Below are 20,000 nucleotides of genomic sequence, written 5' to 3'. Positions count from 1 at the left end.
TTGAGACTTAGTATTAGGGTAAGCTAAGAATATGGAAGTCTAAGGATGGTCGTAGGGGGGCGTAGCACCCCTCGCTCGGTTTAGGTAAGGATAAAGATCCTAGGCCAGGTTAAGTGGGGAATCTTATGTTAGGTAGTGTTCTTGTGTTTGTTTCCCTTTTAAAATTTGGTTTTTCAATTTTACACCCAGTCTGTCTGCAAATTTTCTTAGATCGTCAGTCCATTGTCTTCTCTTCCTTCCCCTGCTTTGTTTGCAATCTCTAGGGACCCATTCTGTTATTCTTAATGTCCATCTATTATCTGTCATGCTCATTTTATGTCCTGCCCATATAGATGTGTTTGTCTTAGGTGTTGTTAGAATATCCTCTACTTTAGTTTTACTCTCGTATCCATGTTGCTCTTTTTCTGTCTCTTAGTGTTATCCTTATCATTATTCTTTTCATTGCTCTCAGTTGTATCTAGCTTATGTTATAAGGCTTTAGTAAGGCTCCAAGTTTCTGGCATAAATTGATACTAGTAGGACCATCTGATTAAATATTTTTCTTCTTAGAGAAAGTGGTATTTTACTTTAAATAATCTCATTTTGTTTACCAAAACCTCTCCATCGCATGCTTATCCTTCTTTTATTTTCTGTCTCGTGTCCTGGGGAAACACTTATTGTCTATTCTAAGTACATATAGTTATTAACAACCTCGAGAGGTTCATTGAACATTATCTTAGTTTTACACATTCATTTTCATTCCTACATTTCTGTTTTTTCTATTACAATCTTCTATCATCTTTTGCAATTCCTCCCATAATTCACTAAATAGAACTATTCCATCCGGAAATCTTGAGTTGTTAAGATATTCTCTATTAATATTAATTCCTACGTGTTCACAATCTAAATTCTTAGAAACTTTTAAGCACACTGTAAATAATTTAGAAGATATTAGGTCTCCCTGTCTTACTCCTTTCTCAATAAGAATTTTTTTCCTATCTTTGTGTAGTTTTAGAATTTCTGTACTTTCTGTATAGAGATATTCAATTTTTCTAACATGAGATTTATCTATTCCTGGTCTTTAAAGTGCGTTCATTAATGCTAAAGTTTTGACAGAACCAAAAGCTTTTTCATAGTCTATAATTGCCTTACACGGTGGTTTGTCTTACTCTGTTGACTTTCCCATTAGTTGGTTAATTACATAGATATGGTCAGCTGTTGACTACCCATTTCAAAAGCCTGCCTGCTCTCTTGATTGATTAAAGTCTAGCTGTCTTTCTATTTGGCCTAATATAATCTTCATAAACTTTTAGTGTTACTTTGAGTAAACTTACTGGTTGGTAATTTTCAGGTCTTTTGTCTCCCTTTTTGTAAATTAGCTTAATGATAAATATTTCCAAGCTATATATTATATATATATATATATATATATATATATATATATATATATATATATACTGTATATATATATATATATATATATATATATGTATATATATATATACTGTATATATATATATATATATATATATATATATATATATATGTGTGTGTGTGTAATGTGTACTGTATATATAGGCGTTTTGTATTTTAATATTGTTCGTATGGAAATAGTTGAAATTATGTTTTAAGTAATCAATTTGTAATAGTCCTCAGGATTAACTTTGCTTTTAGTAAAGGGACAGACGTGACAGAACATTTTAACCTTTGACGATTTTGATATGCTTAGTATTATTCTTTAACTCTCCTTTCATTAGATAAATAATTTCTACTTTTTGTTTTAAAAGTAATGGCTGCATCGGCAGAGTTTATTTTCTTATCCAATTTTTCTATTTTCCGGATAATTCTCTTCTCTAGGGCGCTGCAATCAGCCAGCAGACTTGAAAAATTCATCAGTCAGGTGAATGACAAAATCGGGAAGACTTTTCAAGTATATTCTCACAAAATACAAGTAAAACCTTTTTGATTGATTGGTTGATTTGAAGTTTTCAGGTCAATTAATCAAAGACCTTAAGAATATCAAAAGGAACAGTTAAAATCTTCAAGGCTTTTGATAACAAAAAAAAAAGTTTTACTTGTATTTTGTGAGAATATACTTGAAAAGTCTTCCCGATTTTGTCATTCACCTGACTGATGAATTTTTCAAGTCTGCTGGCTGATTGCAGCGCCTTAGAGAAGAGAATTATCCGGAAACTAGAAAAATTGGATAAGACAATAAACTCTGCCGATGCAGCCATTACTTTTAACTCAACCTGCCTAAAAGAGGGTCTCCTACCACGATACTTTTTGTTCTATTTGTTATCAAAAGCCTTGAAGATTTTAGCTGTTCCTTTTGATATTCTTAAGGTCTTTGATTAATTGACCTGAAAACTTCAAATCAACCTATCAATCAATTAAAAGCCTGAAGAATATCAAAAGAAACTACTAGAGTCTAGACTGTGAGGCTATCATATATGTGGTAAAATATATGGTTTTGTTTTGTGAAACTTTTTACAAAGATTGGGCTTATAAAAGGAAGTATTTTTGTGAGCAGTGTTCTCTGCAGAGAAAGACAATCTAGAATTTTGTTACATAACAGAATGGGTCCCTAGAGATTGCAAAAGAAGTAGGGGAAAGAAAAGAGAACGATGTGCTGTCGTATTTTTGTTGTTTGTTATGAAACGCATTCATAGCTGTACACCCTTGATTGTGAAATATTTCATCCAAATTTGATGTGGGTTATTGTATATTTCACCAATTAGTAGTAGTAGTAGTAGTAGTAGTAGTAGTTATTGTTATTGTTGTTGTTGTATAATTTATACAATTTTTATGTCTGTTATTATGTATTTCAAAAAGTAGTAGTAGTAGTAGTATCAAAATTTTGTTGATGAGCATTCCATGCGGGCGTGTTCTCCATTGATAATAAGGTAGCTCATTTTAATTCTTCTTAAGTATGACTTCAAGTGGCAAGGGCGTAGTACGTAAAATTACTATTGCAACCTTTGTAGATTACCCTTTCATATAGCTTGGACTTGCCTTATATTTCACAAGTTAATTTCCTGGGCATGATTATTGGCTTCGAAAGTAAGGTAGTACAAAAAGCATACCAAACTTTTGTTGAATAGATTTCATATTCATTCACTTAAAAAAAGAAAATTTCTTACTTTCCTCTTGGTAAGGATAGAAGCGACTCTTTAGCTGTGGTCAGCAGCTTTTGTAGGAGAAGGACACTCCAAAATCAAACCATTGTTCTCTAGTCTTGGGTAGTGCCATAGCCTCTGTATCATGGCCTTCCACTGTCTTGGGTTAGAGTTCTCTTGCTTGAGGGTCCATTCGGGCACACTGTTCTGTCTTGTTTCTCTTTCTCTTGTTTTGTCAAAGTTTTTATAGTTTATATAGGAGATCTTTATTTTAATGCTACTCTTCTTAAAAATTTTATTTTTCCTTGTTTCCTTTCCTCACTGGGCTATTTTCTCTTTTCGAGCCCCTGGGCTTATAGTAATCTGCATTTCCAGCTAGGGATGTAGCTTAGCAAGTAATAATGGTAAAAATTATATTTAGTAATGGGAATTGGCAGTTTGTGTATTTTAACGTAGTTGATGTAATTTAACATAAGTGGAAATGGGACCTTATCGATTAACATATCTCGTACGATGATCTCCGTAAATCACTCTGGACGGGAATCTTTATTTGGTTTTGGTGAAGACTTCATAATAATTGAGGCATTCAACAATTAAGATTTATTTTTTCGAAGTGACAAAATTATTTAATGCACTGTTCTAGTATTCTTGGTTGTGTTTATGTAGGTTGATGTCTATGAGCTAAAAAAAATGTTACGATGCTATTTTCATTTGCAATGATCTTATACCGTATGGTGAATTTATGTTATGCTTATATTTTTGGTTGAATTAACCCAAAATTTTATTTACTTCCCTTTTTATATTTATATATTACTGTTTATCCCATAACTTTCGGCTCTATGAAGATTATAGGTAGTTAAATGGCTTCTGTGTGTATTCTGTAAAAAGGTTTTTTATATGAATACTGACAACATCAATAATAGTAATAATGATAATGGTAATAAGCATTATTATTATTATTATTATTATTATTATTATTATTATTATTATCATCATCATCATCATTATCATCATCATTATAATGCGAAAACCCAGGCCTACATGGTTGAGGACTATGAAGCAGGAAGTGGAAGATGATGAATGGAGAAGTTTTGATTTAAAAGCTCAAGATAGAGACGACGCGAAATCTAACCAAGGCCCTTTGCGTCAATAGGCGTAGGAGGTGATGGTGATGATGATGATGATATTTAGTAATTAATTTTCGGTCGAAGTAGGAGTTTACTTTTCTGTGTTATTAAATTGTAAGTACTTTTCAAGGTATTATCCGTGCTGATTATTAGCGCCTGGTTTTGTCTTGAAGCTACTGCGAAAAAGGAGAAAAAAAAAAAAAAGTATCAGTCATGGTATCATTCAAATGCAGTAGTACTTAACCCTCTCGTATTCTTCAATTTGAATCGTAATGGTACTTCAGCAAATTACAATTCCAATTTAACTTTGATTATAAACCAGTTCTATGAATATGAAATGTCAATGAATTCACAGTGAATTGGTTTGGTAATTTTCTATTTCGGTCACTTAATTTACTTGCGTTCACAAAGAAATCTGTCGTGTCGTACGATAAAGATGCCCAGGTCACTGAGAGAAGTTTCCAACTGAGTAGGCATATTTAGCAGCCACACGTAAACAAAAAGCTGAGAATAAAACTAATTGAAATAGGTAACCAAACACGAGTGTAGAATACCTTGACGTGGCCCTCCGCTATTGGTCGGTTGGTCTCCATCCATGTCAGCCGCCAATCGACGTAATAGCATTGACCGATCGCCTTTAAAACGAAATTCAATACAAGGATATGGTTTTTGTGGCCATGTATTGCGTGATACAGGGAGAAAGTATTTGTCTACTTTTTTCTAATTTAATAATGTTTATATACGTGTAATTGTCATTTTGTTTACTTGTCTCATATATTTTTATTGTTTTTGTCATCGATTAAAGTAATTGGTGTTTGCTTTATGTGCCACCAATAGCTATATAATGGATGCCATTATGTCCTAATCTCAAGTACCTGAGGCAATTGTATTTTATACTCTAAATGTGGTAAACTATCTCTTCGACAGTGATACTCATTTTGTAATACTTGAAGAGCCCTATGTTATTTCTGTATAATTTTTTTTCTTGATATTATTATTGTTGTGGTTTATAAATAGGTGATTGTTGACTTACGTTTACAATTCATTCGTTAGGTTTCTGTTTTAGCTTTTTATTTTTAATATCGCTGGTTTATTCAGTTATATGTTGCTTTTCTTCGTGGTTATTTACACATTTGAATATCAACAACGATAATAATAATAATAATAATAATAATAATAATAATAATGTTGCTAATTATTGTTGTTATTATTATTATTGATATTATTATTATTATTATTATTATTATATTAATACTAATCACACATTGCTGTTGTCGTTATTACTGATGTTGTACTGTGTAGCAACTGGCTTCGTAAGGGTCATCGTTTGCATTATCGTAAAATAACTTTGTTTTATATCTAAAGAAAACTTTAGCTCAAGATTAAATTTTATAAGTCATAAGCTTCAATAATTTAAACAACCCAAGCACTCTCTCTCTCTCTCTCTCTCTCTCTCTCTCTCTCTCTCTCTCTCTCTCTCTCTCTCTCTCTCTCTCTCTCTCCAAGACCAATGATCAATTGATAAAGAAACAGATTGTTATTTCCAACGTGGTTATTTATGTTATCTAATCAATCGACTTTTAACCTTGTAAGGTTTATCTCTTAATATCTTATCGCATATCCATTGTGCTTGTGGTAGTTTTGTAATCCTTCTTTTTAGAAATTTCATGTAGCCATCAGGTAAGCAGGGTTTCTGTCTTTGGTAGCTACCAACCTTTCAGGTAAGTTTATAAACTTGTAGCATCGTGTCGTAATACTTTGATCAAATTAAAAACATTCTTGAGACAAACATACACTGATGTAACAAATATTCGAGATTCCAGTGTTAGTTAATTGATGCGAAATTTGACTCGGGTAAAACATGAAAGTCTACGTGCTTATGTAGTACGGCCTTTAAAGACACTGAAAATTCAGGTAGTATGTTAAGTATTCACTATCTTTTTATTCATTTATCTCTTCCCATGTTACCCCTTGCACAAATACACATGCCATATTAACCTATCTTACACAAACAATTTCATGTCGTTTCATAGCCAGTCATGCATACACATTAACGCGTACAAAATCACCATACTGATATATCCTACATAAACAAGTACATGTTTGTTCATAGGCACCCAGAATATATATGTATATATATATATATATATATATATATATATATATATATATATATATATATATATATATATATATATACAGTATATATATATATATATATATATATATATATATATATATATGTGTGTGTGTGTGTGTGTGTGTATCCTTTTCAGAGTGAGGCTACTTTAACTAATTAAAACGGATCTTTGTTTTGGTCGCTTCTAAATAATATTATCTGTGTTGGTTACCAAGGGCAGTTTATCCGAAGTTTAACCGAACCCCTCAAAGAGAATCAAAGCAAACCGTTGAATAATGAAATTACTTTCACTTCAGAAAGCGATGAACCTTAATATTCTAGTTTCACTATACTTTACTATTATCTTTTGTCTCCAGACTCTGAAGACAAACCGAGATGTGGTCTGATCTTTCTAACCAGCCAGCATTCGTCGCAGTCACCAGTGTGGTTGCAGGTCTCAGTGTGATTTGGGTGTTCCGGAAGATTGCGAAAAAACACAAAAGAAGTAAGCTAAGGTGAGGTAAACTTCCAATTTATTTGTAAAAGTTTAATTATATATATAGTATACACACACACACACACACACACACATATATATATATATATATATATATATATATATATATATATATATATATATATATATATATATATATATATACATATATATATATATATATATATATATATATATATATATATATATATATATATATATATATACATATATATATATATATATATATATATATATATACACACACCTTAACAGGGTGAAAGGGTTATTGTATCACCATGATGAGAAAAACTGTACTAGTCAGGGCCGCGCATACTAGGTTGGTTTGCTTTGAGTGATCAAACTAGAGTCTCCCACTACTCACCAAACCGCAGTGGCCAGCGTGGTAATGAAAATGGACAAATCTCAGGCATGCAGGCAGGACTACGGACACGTCTGATGCCTTTGTCCTCTAGTGGACTAGAAACGACTGTATTTTCTGTTTTTTTTCATGTATATATATATATATATATATATATATGTGTGTGTGTGTGTGTGTGTGTGTGTGTGCATTTTTACTTACATAAAATATAGATGAAATACCGTTCTGGATAGGTTGCAGTATCCTTAGCAAGAAAGTTATGATGAAAAGGATTTATTATATATATTTGTCTTAACAACTGTATTTTGGCTTTCATTAAAGTGCTAGTGATAATGTTCCTAATTCATAATTTTTTTATTACCTTCATTATCACAATGATGGAAATACCCTACATAAAGTTTATATCTATCTAAAATAACAATATCTCAATATTTCCCACACCTTTGTACTATCTCTCATTAACAGCACTGAAATTTTGAAATTCAAATATTCTAACCACAAAGTATTGAAATCCAAGTCACACTCTTTTCCTTCGCGTTCAGTAAAATAACGAATAAGAACAGAAGTCAAATACTACTTAGCTTTCCTTGCTTCCATTAAAGTACCATTCCTTGACCTTCTCTTCAGAAAGCAATGGAGCAACGCGGGAAAGGACGTCGTGGTGTTGCACCAGTTCGTCAGGGGAAAGTATTGCATCAACTTGAGCCCTTACGCTGTCAAAGTAGAGACTTTCCTGAGGCTGGCTAACATCAAATATATTGTAAGTAATCAGTTTTTCCGCTAAAGTTAGAATTTTGTAGGATTCTGCCCAACGTGAATTTCAATTAGATTTTAGGGAGGCGGGTTGGACCCACCCATGAAGAATTTAATCAGGATTTAGATTTGACCGGATACCAAGCCATAATTCAGTTTAAATTAACGAGAAAGCTTTAATATCGACTGATAGAAGAGGTAAAGCTTTATATATATATATATATATATATATATATATATATATATATATATATATATGTATGTATATATATATATATATATATATATATATATATATATATATATATATATATATATATATATATATATATATATATATATATATAAAGCCAGGTTCATTGCTGTCTTTCAAATCAAATTATGAAGTCACCAGTGATTCATACCGAGTTTTGTTTTTCCCTTTATGAAAAAAAAATGGATTCTTGAATCAAACTAAATTCGTGGTTTAATTTGTATCAGATAGATTTCTGATAAATGAAGGTCTGTAGAACACTCATTTTTAATTATTTCCATTCCTTCCTTTTTTCTCGACAGAATATTTCCTCTATTAGATTAAGGTTATTTATTGTGCTGTTGGTAATTAGTAAGCTTTATTAAGATGTTTTTTTTACAACATTCTTGTTATCATTTGTGTTACTGGTATTATTATTATAATTATTATTATTATTATTATTATTATTATTATTATTATTATTATTCAGGTAGACTCCGAAATTCCTTTTGGACCCAAGGGAAAATGCCCATGGATTACTCTCAACGGGGAAGAACTTGGAGATTCCGAAATGATTATACAGAAACTCATTGATCATTTCAAGGTTGACCTCGATAACCACTTGGATACACGAAGAAAGGCGCAGTTAGAAACAGTGAGAATAACAGCGGATGAATTTGTCTTTTGGTACGCTAATTCTCGCTCTTTCTGGATTGTATAATATATGAGGAATTTATCCAATTTTTAGATTATCCTCCATCTGTTTGTTGGTTTATCTATTTGCTTATCTAAGTATAATATTCCTCACTTCATATTTATTGTGTATTTCTACCTGTTAATGTACAGTACTTCAATTTTTGTTCTTTTGAAAGTGAAAGTATTTTTTTGTATTTAGTTACCCCTTCATGAAGTATATACGTATACACAATATATATATATATATATATATATATATATATATATATATATATATATATATATATATATATGTATATATATATGTGTGTATATATATATGTATATATATATATATATATATATATATATATATATATATATAATATATAATCAAGATGCTATAAGCCCAAGGGCTCCAACAAGGAAAAAATAGCCTATATATAATCTTTTTAATTATTTTATTTTTATAAGGTTTGTCGTCACCTGGAGGTACTGGCTGGACGGGTGTAAGAGTTTCTTGAAGTCCCAATCTTTCTCCTCCTTCCTCAACTTCGTGTTTCCACTTTTCATGAAAAAGGGCATCAAGGTGAAAGCCCGTTATCAGGGCATCGGACATCACACTCCTGATGAAATCTACGGCATCGCCAAGAGCACTTGTCGGGCTTTAGCTGATGTACTAGGTGAGGGGAAAGCTTATCAAAATTTGTTTTGTGTTAAATTTACTCTCTCTCTCTCTCTCTCTCTCTCTCTCTCTCTCTCTCTCTCTCTCTCTCTCTCTCTCTCTCTCTCTCTCTCTCTCTCTCTCGTATTTGAATTAATAGCTACGTGAATTGAAGAAAAGTTTTCGAAATTTAACATAGAATAGTATTGGTTCCTTATTTTGACTTAGAGTGTTGACGATTATTATTATCATTATTATTATTATTATTATTATTATTATTATTATTATTATTTTTATTGTTATTATTGCTGTTATTGTTATTGTTATTATTGATTGCAGTAGTAGTGTTGTCATATCTAATTTACCGAACGACAAGTCAAGTCGACTGAGTTATATACTTTGTATAAAAGTTTCCTCTATCTGTCTTTTCCATATTAATGAAGGTGATTTACGCCTCTACATCAATCAATCTATGCTCAAGCATTATAGTTTATACTTTCAAATATTTCAAACCAGGGGATGATCCTTATTTTGGAGGAGAACAGCTCAGTACCGCGGATTGCTCAGTTTTTGGACAGCTGTCGCAGCTCATGTGGAACGCGCCTGACTCGCACTATGAAGCTCTCGTAACAGGTAAGTGTATTACGGTTGTATATTTAATATTTCTTGTCTTTCTTTATTAAATATTTCAAGACAATGTTGCGAGGCATTTTTATGTTCCAATGAATGACATGTATTAATGAATCATCCGTAATGCCGTAGGGTATTGCGCTTATTAAACCACATCGCGCATGTATCATTCTTCAAGGCCTTGAATAGTACAGTTCTGGTATAAAATGTATCAATTTTCAATTTACCTGAATATTTTTTAAGGCAAGTTTTGACTACTTGGGTGGAATCACCGAGAGGTGTGAATATTAGTTACTTGACCACTAAGAACCTTTATCAAGGCTTTCTTTTCATTGTTATTTCAGAAATGTACCCTTCTCTGGGAGCATACTGCAACAGGATGAAGGAGAAGATATTCCCCGACTGGTATAAATTGCTTAACCCTCCAATGGAATAGACTTAAAACCTTGAAACGTCAAGGCTAGTTCCCTCAGGGTTTTTTTTTTTTAAATGCTCATTTGACTATTTCTGATTCCTCTACTCTACCTTTCTCTGTCTTTTCACTTCCCCTGACCTCTTACTGTTACAATTACTGAATAAATTTGTTGATGAATAGCTTCCTTCCTGTTGTCTTTTTCTCCCATCTTTTGATTTAGCCTTGGTTAGAATTTTTTTATCATTTGAGGAATTCACTGTATTATTTCGAAGAGTGAATTTTCATTTCTTAATTCTGTATTTAAAGGGCGGTTATAAAATTGTGAGTATTTTAGATAATGTGTAGATGTAGTTTCATATGTCATTTAGACCCAGCATTGTCAAATTTCTATCTACATAGATTTGGAATTAATTGTTACTTCTTTAATTGTCTGATGTTTTTATATTTTTTACATTTATATATGAAGTTGGAAATTTTGGTGCTTTAGTAAGAGTCGTAGTTTAAAACTACTGGATTTGAGAAGAATAGTAAGATGCGTTGTCTAAAGATGTTATTTTAATGAGAGACAGTTTGAAATAATGTTATTTTTGTAAGAGGCGTAGATTGAAGCCCTGTTTGTTTTGGTAAGCGGTTTAGTTTAAAACACTTATTTAGGTAAGAGGCGTGGCTTAACACACTGTTGTTTAGTTTTTAAGAGCGTAGTTTTAAAACAAATTTATTTTAGTAAAGAGGCGTAGTTTAAAACACTTATTATAGTAAGAGGCCTAATTTAAAGTTTAAAACATTTAAGGAAGGGGTTTAGTTTAAAACACTTTTATTTCAGTAAAAGGCGTAGTCTAACTGTGTTACTTTACAAAGACCCATGGTTTGAGAGTAATATATTTATTCATATGTTTGGATAAGTCTCACTAAATCTTTTACTAATAAATGTCCTCGCACTGCGTGGAGGTAGATGAAAATTTAATCGAAATATGTTAAAAATTTAATGTGTTATTTAGAATATCGTAGAACGATGTAATATATTATCATTGTTATTATTATTGTTAGCATTATTATTATTATTATTATTATTATTATTAATAATACTTGCTGAGCTACAACCCTAAGACTCCAACAGGGAAAATAGCGAAGAAAATCCTCCTGAAGTGTTATAAACTTATGTGTGAACTGATTTGATGACTTCAGAATTATTCTTGCTTTCTTTTCTCTATTAAAACGTTTTGCCTTTCATACTTTGTCATGAAAACGGCATATCTCGTTCATTGTTCCCAATTAAAAATATACCGTACTAAAGAATAGTATTTAACTATTGAAATCCACGTCTCAACATGTACTATTCTTTATGCAAGTACATTAAAAATAACAAGTAAACGACTATTTTACGGTGCATTATTTGTTGGGGGAAGTGTAATGAATAAGTGGACGTAAATGCATTTGGTTACCTATGTCACCAAAATTGGAATAATTTTATGTTGTGGGCTTATGTCTGTTTGTCATTCAACTGATTAGCATAGGGGTGATCCGGATCAAGGGTGAGTAAATTGACGTCCAAGTTTGACCTCGGCATTGAATGGCCACCCGAGTCTTAGTGCTTGGTCATATGGTCCAAATTTCATAGATGAAATAAATTAAGATTTGTTTTATGGAAAAATTGAATACCATGTTAAGATCATAGTGTAAAATTCCAGATATCCATCCCGTGAAATTGTTTAGACTTTCGGGTAGGATTTTTTACTTGGTCTGGAAAACCAGTGTACGTAACTAGAAAGATAAGGGTTCCAACATCTCCAGGACTATTATTTTGCACTTGGTAAATACTAAGAGAGTAAAATGTATAACTACATTTTGGGCCTTTAGTTGTCATGGTTGTATGTTAGTGAAAGTCTAGAAATGTTCAAGTAAGTGCATTCTTCGACACGTGAATAAGCATGGAATTATTAAAAGATTTGTTTTAGTTATAAATCAAATAATTTTTGCATTCATTTTGAAATACTGTACATGAAGTCACTTACCAAATTTTAACAGTTATAAATGACAACTATCAGCATATAAAATCTTCAGAGTCGCGAAATGAAAATTGAAGGTACTAGATTAATTTACGCCTATTCATTCCCAACTTCTACATTAGTTTAGTAGTTCTTAAACTCGGCCCAGAAAATCAAGTTCGAAAATTCGGAGAGAATCTTCATAAATACGGCAAGAGAAATGTAGCCTATCAGTTGGGATTCGAGGTGACACAAGGAATTGGTACTATTCTGAAGTGTCCCGAACTGATCGCAACATAGGCAGCCATATGCATGCTATACTCAACACAGCGAGAAAAAGGGTCGATAGGGGAGGGCACCTGGTTTTAAACAGATTTCCCCATTTTTGCCATATCTCCACCGATCATCAGTTTGCCTTCATTCTCCAACCCCACGCCATCGCCTTAGTCTGTCTTTGGCTTTCTTTCTCTCTATTTCTATATAAATTGGTGTATTTCTGAAATTGTATCCGAAATTATTCTAACTTTTGTTTCACGCCATCATTGAGGTAAAATTTGAGGCGTGTTCTCTGTATGAACCTGTAATATGAGCCCCTCCCATGCTCGTATGCCAAACGTTGCAGCTACACACATACTGTATATGGATTATTCTCTTACTTCAAGCTCACGATATGGCCACCTTTATAGCTAAGCTAAGGTAAGAAACAGAAATAAATAAAGGGTGAGACAGAGAGTAAGGGGGATGGGTGTAAAAGAGCAGACCAGTGATGTGGAGGAACCCATTTCAAATCAAGTGCCCCCCTCCCCCCTCCCCCTGGTTATTTTTCGCTGCGTTAAGTATTAGTATAGTGAATTCATAAGGTAACTAAAGCACAATAGATAACGTAAAACTGGCCAGTGTAAATTGGAAATTGAAAGCTGTGTTTTGGTAGAAAAAAATGCAGATTTTTATATGTTTTTGGTCATGTCATGCCAAGTTATAATTATTCAATATCAGTCAATTTGTTAAAATAAGTTTGAGCAGAATTATTTGTTTGCATTAAGGAAAGACAATTCATAGAAAATGAAAGGGAGTTTCGTTTTCTATTACTATAATGAAAGCGGTGACTATTATTTTACTGAGTCGTCTGCTTGTGTTAAAGCTAACGTCGTTACATTATTTTGTGAAATATAAAGGGTGGATTTTGCCTGTTTAGAATATACTCATATTTGATAATTATCGTGAAGAATTTTGAATAATAAGTGAATCTAGAACGCCAAAACTAATGTAGTAATACGAAATCACAAATCTGTTTCAACGGAAGAACAAGAGAAGTGAGTTTTAACGGTTAAATTCAAGCAAGTTCTTAGTTGTTAATGTCTTTTTACTTGTGAAGGTGAAGATATATATGTTATCCGTGCATCAATTTGAGAAGTGAATTGAACGTGTCCACTCGCAATTTGAATGAGATGAGACTTGCCTGAGTAAAGTCTCGTGAAAATCACATGTAAGGAGGTTACGTAAGCCCGTCACCGGGAGAGTTATGAAAGCTGTTGTTTAGTGTCAGCTGCCAGATTCGGGACCTCCAGTTTTATAGTAGTGCAAGCGAGAAGAAGACAGCTGATACATTCGAGGGATAAGAGTGAGATAACAGTAGTAATTTTTTATCAGAAATTAATAAATTTCCATGTTTATGTTCAAATGTAGACCACTGCTTCAGGACTTCCGCTTTATATTAATTAAACTTAACACATATCGTAAGGATTTCGTGCAAAGCTGAATAAAGTATCGAACATTTAATGGTAACGATTTGAATGACTCTTGTTATGAACTGTTATTCGTTAACGGTTTAATAATATTTCCCATAGAGAATTACGACGAATTCTTCGCCATATTTCCCAGTCATTTTTATGCATTTCACTTTGTGGAAACTAGATTTACGAGTCAATGACTGATATGTTTTGCTCCATGCGAAGAGGTTAGCTTATTTTAGCTATGTGTTGCGCCATACGAAGGGGTTCATGTTTTGAATCATGATAGAGCTATATTGTTGTAGCTGTTTTTTTTTTTTTTTTTAATGCTATTGTTTATTTTGATGCAGCTGTTGGCGTGCTGAATATTTTTTGGGCTTAGGGTTGTTATTGATATCTTTATAACAGATTCCTGGGATTTCCAATAATTCAATGTGAATAGAAATGGCAGGAGGGAATATAGATATTAAAAATGAAAAATATTATTGTTAGCAAGGTATCTTTTACTATTTTTGGCGCAATTAATTCAAGACTTTCCATATAAATAGTACTCAACTATATTGCTGGCATACTTTTAATAGTACCGCTCTTTTCTAGTCAGTGATTATAAAGGCTGAAGATGAGAGACAGTTTGGCTAAGAAATTATGAGATAATGCAAGAAGAATGATTACAATGTTTCGTTCACTTCGGGGAGCATTTACCTTTAACATTAATTATTGGCCATTCAAATCATAATTACTTATTAATTTTCACCCTCTCTCTCTCTCTCTCTCTCTCTCTCTCTCTCTCTCCTCTCTCTCTCTCTCTCTCTCTCTCTCTCTCTCTGCAAATGACTCCTTATTCCTTTTACAGGATTTCTAATTCCCTTTGAATTCTAATGAATTCTTCTGGTTTCCTATTCCGTTGATAATTGTTAATAATGTCTTATTTTTTTTAAGTTTAACATTGAAAAGTTTTTCTCCTTGTTTTTTACCATTAAATCATTATTTAGTTTGAGATATTCTTATCTGATATATTCTGTAAGAATTCTTATTTTTAATATATCCGCATTTCAGGCATATTGAGCTAGAGATTATGTAGGAAGTGCGCACGTCTATCAACTCGAAATAGTCCTGGTTTCGATGTTATAAAGCGAAGCTGAAATTCACCCAAACCCTTTTTCCTTCAAGATATCTTGTGAACATACAGATCCACAAAACAGCAGACACGTATGACTACATAGCATATCTTCAACGTCGTTGTATTGGTAAATAATATAAACGATGCTGCCATTTGGTGACTATTTATGGCCCAAGAGCTGGATAGGAAGGGGGGCTGTCATTGCCACCGGGCTGGCCGTTGTCGTCGTCGCAAGAAAAATTGGAGAACGAAAGAAGAAGAAGCAGCTTAGGTAAGTCTCTAGATGTTTAGCTCATTTTGTTTTCTGTCGTTTCTATTAAGTTTTTTAGACAATTATTTTTACATTTGATCACTCTAGTCGTTTTGGAAGTTTATTTTCACAAGTCAGACACCTCTTATTTGCCGTAGCAACAACTTATTTTTAATCTAGGAGGGTCTGTTTCTTTTAGAAGAGAAAGAAAATGCAATGCGTCATAGAACAGCTAATTAAAGTGAGTACTTCTCCTTGATCTCAAAGTGTTGTCAAGTCGAATACTTTCAGAAAACATCTTCAGAATCTAATTTTTGCATGAACCGAATGGGCCAGCATTAAATAGCCTTGTTACTGTATAAGTACGCCGGAAAGGTCATTGACCTGCTTTTACTCATTGAGTATCTGTAAAATAATCCCCAGAATCTTCTTTATCAATGGATTGCTTCACATTACCATTCTTTGGAATTTCCTACCTGTTTCAATTTACCAGAACTTATAATCTTCACCTTCATTTTTTTTTCACCTCTGGGCTAGCTAGAAGCATTGAGTTACCCAACATAATGGCATATACCTAAAATACGAATCCAAAAATATGTCATTGATATTTTCCTGAGATTCTTCCTAATGGAGTGTGATTTATTCTTAAATTCCAGAGCAAAATGGGACAGCGTAGGGAAAGACGTGGTAATGTTGCACCAGTTTTTGAGGGGTAAATATTGCCTCAACCTGAGTCCCTTCGCCCTCAAGCTGGAAACCTTTTTAAGGTTGGCCAAGATTGAATACGTGGTAAGCTTTAGATCGAGGATGTTTAGGTTTCTGTACTTTTGTCTCAATTAGTTTTTTATTCCAATTTTACTTGCTAAAGCTGTGTTTTCCATATATGTATGTATGTAGCCTATATATATATATATATATATATATATATATATATTATATATATATATATATGTGTGTGTGTGTGTGTTGTGTGTGTGTGTGTGTGTGTGTGTGTGTAGAGAGAGAGAGAGATATGTTTGTACATATTATTAAGGCTCTTTATGTAACTAAGATATAAAAGCTTTTCATGATCAAACTAATAACGTCTAATGAAATAATGAAAAGCAAGGACGAAAGATTTTGTCATAAATCTTACCTGCTAAAGCACTTTGAGATAACACATCAAAATAACATGGTATTCAACTATGTCACTTGCGAACTTAATTATAATCAAAACTCTCCTTCAGGTAGACAAAGATAATCCTTATGGACCAGAGAAGGGTAAGTGCCCTTGGATAACCTTGAACGGCGAGGACGTAGAAGACTCACAGGTCATCGTCCAGTACCTGACGGAAAAATTCAATGTGGGCGTCGACGGGCACTTGGACCCGAGGACTATTGCCCAGCTGGAGGCCGTGAGGGTCATGGCAGACGAACACGTCTTCTGGTAAGTCGATTGATTGGTTAGTTTGATCCAACTGTCGTTACAATGCTAAAGGTCACACGCCGAAAGAAAACTGTTTTGTTTTGTATGTGCAGATTACTGAATATACTTCAGATAGAAAATCCTCAATGAATATTGTGAGTGGTTGTGGGTCACAAGAGGACCCAAGAATCACTGGAATTAGATAATTATCGTTGGAATGACTCTCTCTCTCTCTCTCTCTCTCTCTCTCTCTCTCTCTCTCTCTCTCTCTCTCTCTCCTCTCTCTCTCTCTCTCTCTCTCTCCAAAGTGATCTTACTTCTCTTATTAATGGAACATAGATCACAATTACTCTCCACCCTCATGCAGCTGCACACTTAAGAATAATGATTATGTTAGCATGTGATTTTAACGACCAACTCAGTGTGAACGTTCACAGTATGATATTAAAAAGCCTTGTATTTCTACTCTTATCCAAGAAATATGTTTTTCTAGTTGGTATCATCGAGCGAGTAGAAATGTGACTATATGATTTTTTTACATTAACAATTTACTGTCCAATCTTTTCCTTTTCTCGGAGGCTTAAGTAGGTTGTTAGTGGATTCGTGTTAATTTGACGTGTATTCAATTTGAAATATCACAGAAAAGTCTCTCTCTCTCTCTCTCTCTCTCTCTCTCTCTCTCTCTCTCTCTCTCTCTCTCTCTCTCTCAACAATCTATTCACGTTTAGTACAAATCAGTCCAGAGGTAACGGATATAAACTGGAATTGAAAAGATCCAACACCACTCCATGTGGTAATTTCTTTATATACAAAATAGCAAATACATGGAACATACCTCCAACGGATGTAGTAAACAGCAGCACGGTAAACGAGTTCAAGAATAAGTTGGACAAGATCATAAATACTTTCTATAAACGTCCAAACCAAATCGCTCTACTCAAGAGCAAATAGTCTCTTCGGATGGACTAAAAGGGCTTTGAGACATCCAAATCCTGGTAACTCTCTCTCTCTCTCTCTCTCTCTCTCTCCTCTCCTCTCTCTCTCTCTCCTCTCTCTCTCTCTCTCTCTCTCTCTCTCCCTCTCCTCTCTCCACACGTATATACAATTTTCTTGGCGTGTTTGAAGTCGAATATCTTACATAATCATCATAGCATCATCAATATAACCTAAAATTAGAAAGATCAAATTAATCTGCACGTCTCTATCATTTTAGGTGCGTCATCACATGGCGTTATTGGCTGGACAACTGCAAGACCTTCCTGACGACGCAGAGTTTCTCGCGTTTCCTCAACTTCATTTTCCCCTTCTTCATGACCCGAGCTATCAGGGAGAAGTCCGTCTGGCATGGCATCGGATGCCACACGCCAGAGGTGATCTTCAACATCTCGAAGAGAGCGTGTCATACTTTGTCTACTATCTTAGGTAAGAGAAAGTTGCTGCCTCAGGTAGCTTAGGAAGTCATTGTCAGTTTGCATGGGCCTCAAACTAAATGGTTTTCTATCTTTTACTTTGTATTTAGTGCTTTTTTACTCATTCCATCTAGCTGATTTTACTTTGTTGTTCTACTAGTTTTAAACTCCATTAAAGAACGCTCCCTTCAAACTAGACCTCGGTGGTCTGATAAGTTACATAATCATTGTAAGGACATTATTTCAACTCATGATATAAGCCTCTTCTAGAATAAGTATTTCAACTTTGAAACAATTTTATTTTCTTAAATTGTAACTTTGAATAACAGAAGGGAAATCATTCTAATGTTTAAAAATACTTTTATTGTACATTTTAGGTGATGATCCATTTTTCGGTGGGGATCGTCCATGTACAGCAGACTGCTCTGTATTTGGACAGCTTTCGCAGCTCATGTGGAATGCGCCTGGCTCTCAATACGAGAGACTTGTCAAAGGTAAATGTCTTTCAACTTCATCCGTATCTGATGGAAAATATAATTTTGACAGATTTTATTTGCAATATGTAGTTGATAGTTATTTTAATGTGTTCACGAATCTAATAGTTAAACTATTTTTCATCTTTTCAGAGACATACCCTTCCCTCGGTGCCTATTGTAATAGGATGAAAGACACCCTGTATCCAGACTGGAACAAATTATTAAACCCACCTTTAGAATGAAGGAAATATAAGCCATATATTACTAAGAATTTTAGAAACCGCGACAAGCCTCATCCGGTTGTTTTACTGAAGCAGAAGTTCAAATACGAAGTTTAAGTAGGAGATTTAGAATATTGCTCTGTTCATGTTCTCTGTGAGTTATCTTTACGTCGTATTGATTACACTGTCAGTACCAAGTACTCACTGTTACCCAGGAATATTTTCCAGGACATGTCTTAAAGGACCTCTAGATTTCTGATGAAAAAATGCGGTTTATGTCTTTACACCAGTACTTAGATTACTTAGCAGATAATCAAGTCTTTCACCGGTGCAAGTTGGGTTATTAAGAAAAGGGCTTTAAGTCTTTGACAATAAGGAAATAAGTTGGTCTCCTCAAATATAGATCAGATTATTTTATTTCAAACAGATTAGAGGAAGTTTCAATCCAGTTGTCTGTTTTCACGGATTGCAAACTTCCATGGAATTGCAGGAGACTGTTTTTTCACCTTCATCGTTAGCTATTATTAAAGTAAGTCCGTTGAAAGTTTTGTCTCTAGAATTTAGAAAAGAACGTGTTCCAAAATAAATTTGATCACATTATATAACCGTTTTATGACCTTAACGGAGATTCATTTTCAAAGATGAATACATCTGTGTAAAGCCCATTGAACATCAGTTATCGTCATCATTGTTCATGTCGCGGAGGACTTTATGTGACTTATACCGTGACCTTGAATGATTCCTTGAATCGAAAAAGAAAGTCAATCCTAGGAAAATTACGTTGAGAAATCACTTAAATGTAGATACATGGAA

General features: G+C 33.4%; 2 protein-coding genes across 5 annotated transcripts in view; both read left to right on the top strand.

The window, feature by feature from the left end:
• LOC137657771 (failed axon connections homolog) overlaps positions 1-10,777 on the top strand; it is a 13,314-nt gene extending 2,537 nt beyond the window's left edge. The window contains exons 1-7 of one of the 3 annotated variants that reach the window (XM_068392275.1): positions 5,861-5,905; positions 6,722-6,859; positions 7,850-7,982; positions 8,698-8,894; positions 9,357-9,565; positions 10,063-10,179; positions 10,521-10,777. In XM_068392275.1, the coding sequence (XP_068248376.1) occupies positions 6,741-6,859; positions 7,850-7,982; positions 8,698-8,894; positions 9,357-9,565; positions 10,063-10,179; positions 10,521-10,612 (867 nt within the window). In that variant the 5' untranslated portion in view covers positions 5,861-5,905; positions 6,722-6,740 and the 3' untranslated portion in view covers positions 10,613-10,777. Of the gene's footprint in view, positions 1-5,860; positions 5,947-6,721; positions 6,860-7,849; positions 7,983-8,697; positions 8,895-9,356; positions 9,566-10,062; positions 10,180-10,520 lie in introns of those variants that run through there. The other 2 variants (XM_068392274.1, XM_068392273.1) reach the window with 2 other exon arrangements.
• Positions 10,778-13,693: 2,916 nt separating this feature from the next.
• On the top strand, positions 13,694-19,801 carry LOC137657768 (failed axon connections homolog). 2 transcript variants are annotated; one of them, XM_068392269.1, is made up of 7 exons: positions 13,694-13,889; positions 15,363-15,697; positions 16,333-16,465; positions 16,903-17,102; positions 18,295-18,503; positions 18,868-18,984; positions 19,117-19,801. In XM_068392269.1, exons 2-7 carry the CDS (start codon positions 15,570-15,572, stop codon positions 19,206-19,208), a joined length of 879 nt encoding a protein of 292 aa, XP_068248370.1. In that variant the 5' UTR covers positions 13,694-13,889; positions 15,363-15,569; the 3' UTR covers positions 19,209-19,801. The 2 variants fall into 2 exon arrangements, with proteins under 2 accessions (XP_068248370.1, XP_068248369.1); XM_068392268.1 differs by lacking the exon at positions 13,694-13,889 and adding an exon at positions 13,928-14,197.
• The last annotated feature ends 199 nt before the right edge of the window (positions 19,802-20,000 follow it).

The sequence above is a fragment of the Palaemon carinicauda genome, chromosome 18, assembly GCF_036898095.1.
Source record: "Palaemon carinicauda isolate YSFRI2023 chromosome 18, ASM3689809v2, whole genome shotgun sequence".
Classification (NCBI taxonomy): Eukaryota; Metazoa; Arthropoda; class Malacostraca; order Decapoda; family Palaemonidae; genus Palaemon; species Palaemon carinicauda.
The sequence above is the reverse complement of the archived record's forward strand: the minus strand, read 5'-3'. Positions and strand labels throughout refer to the sequence as shown.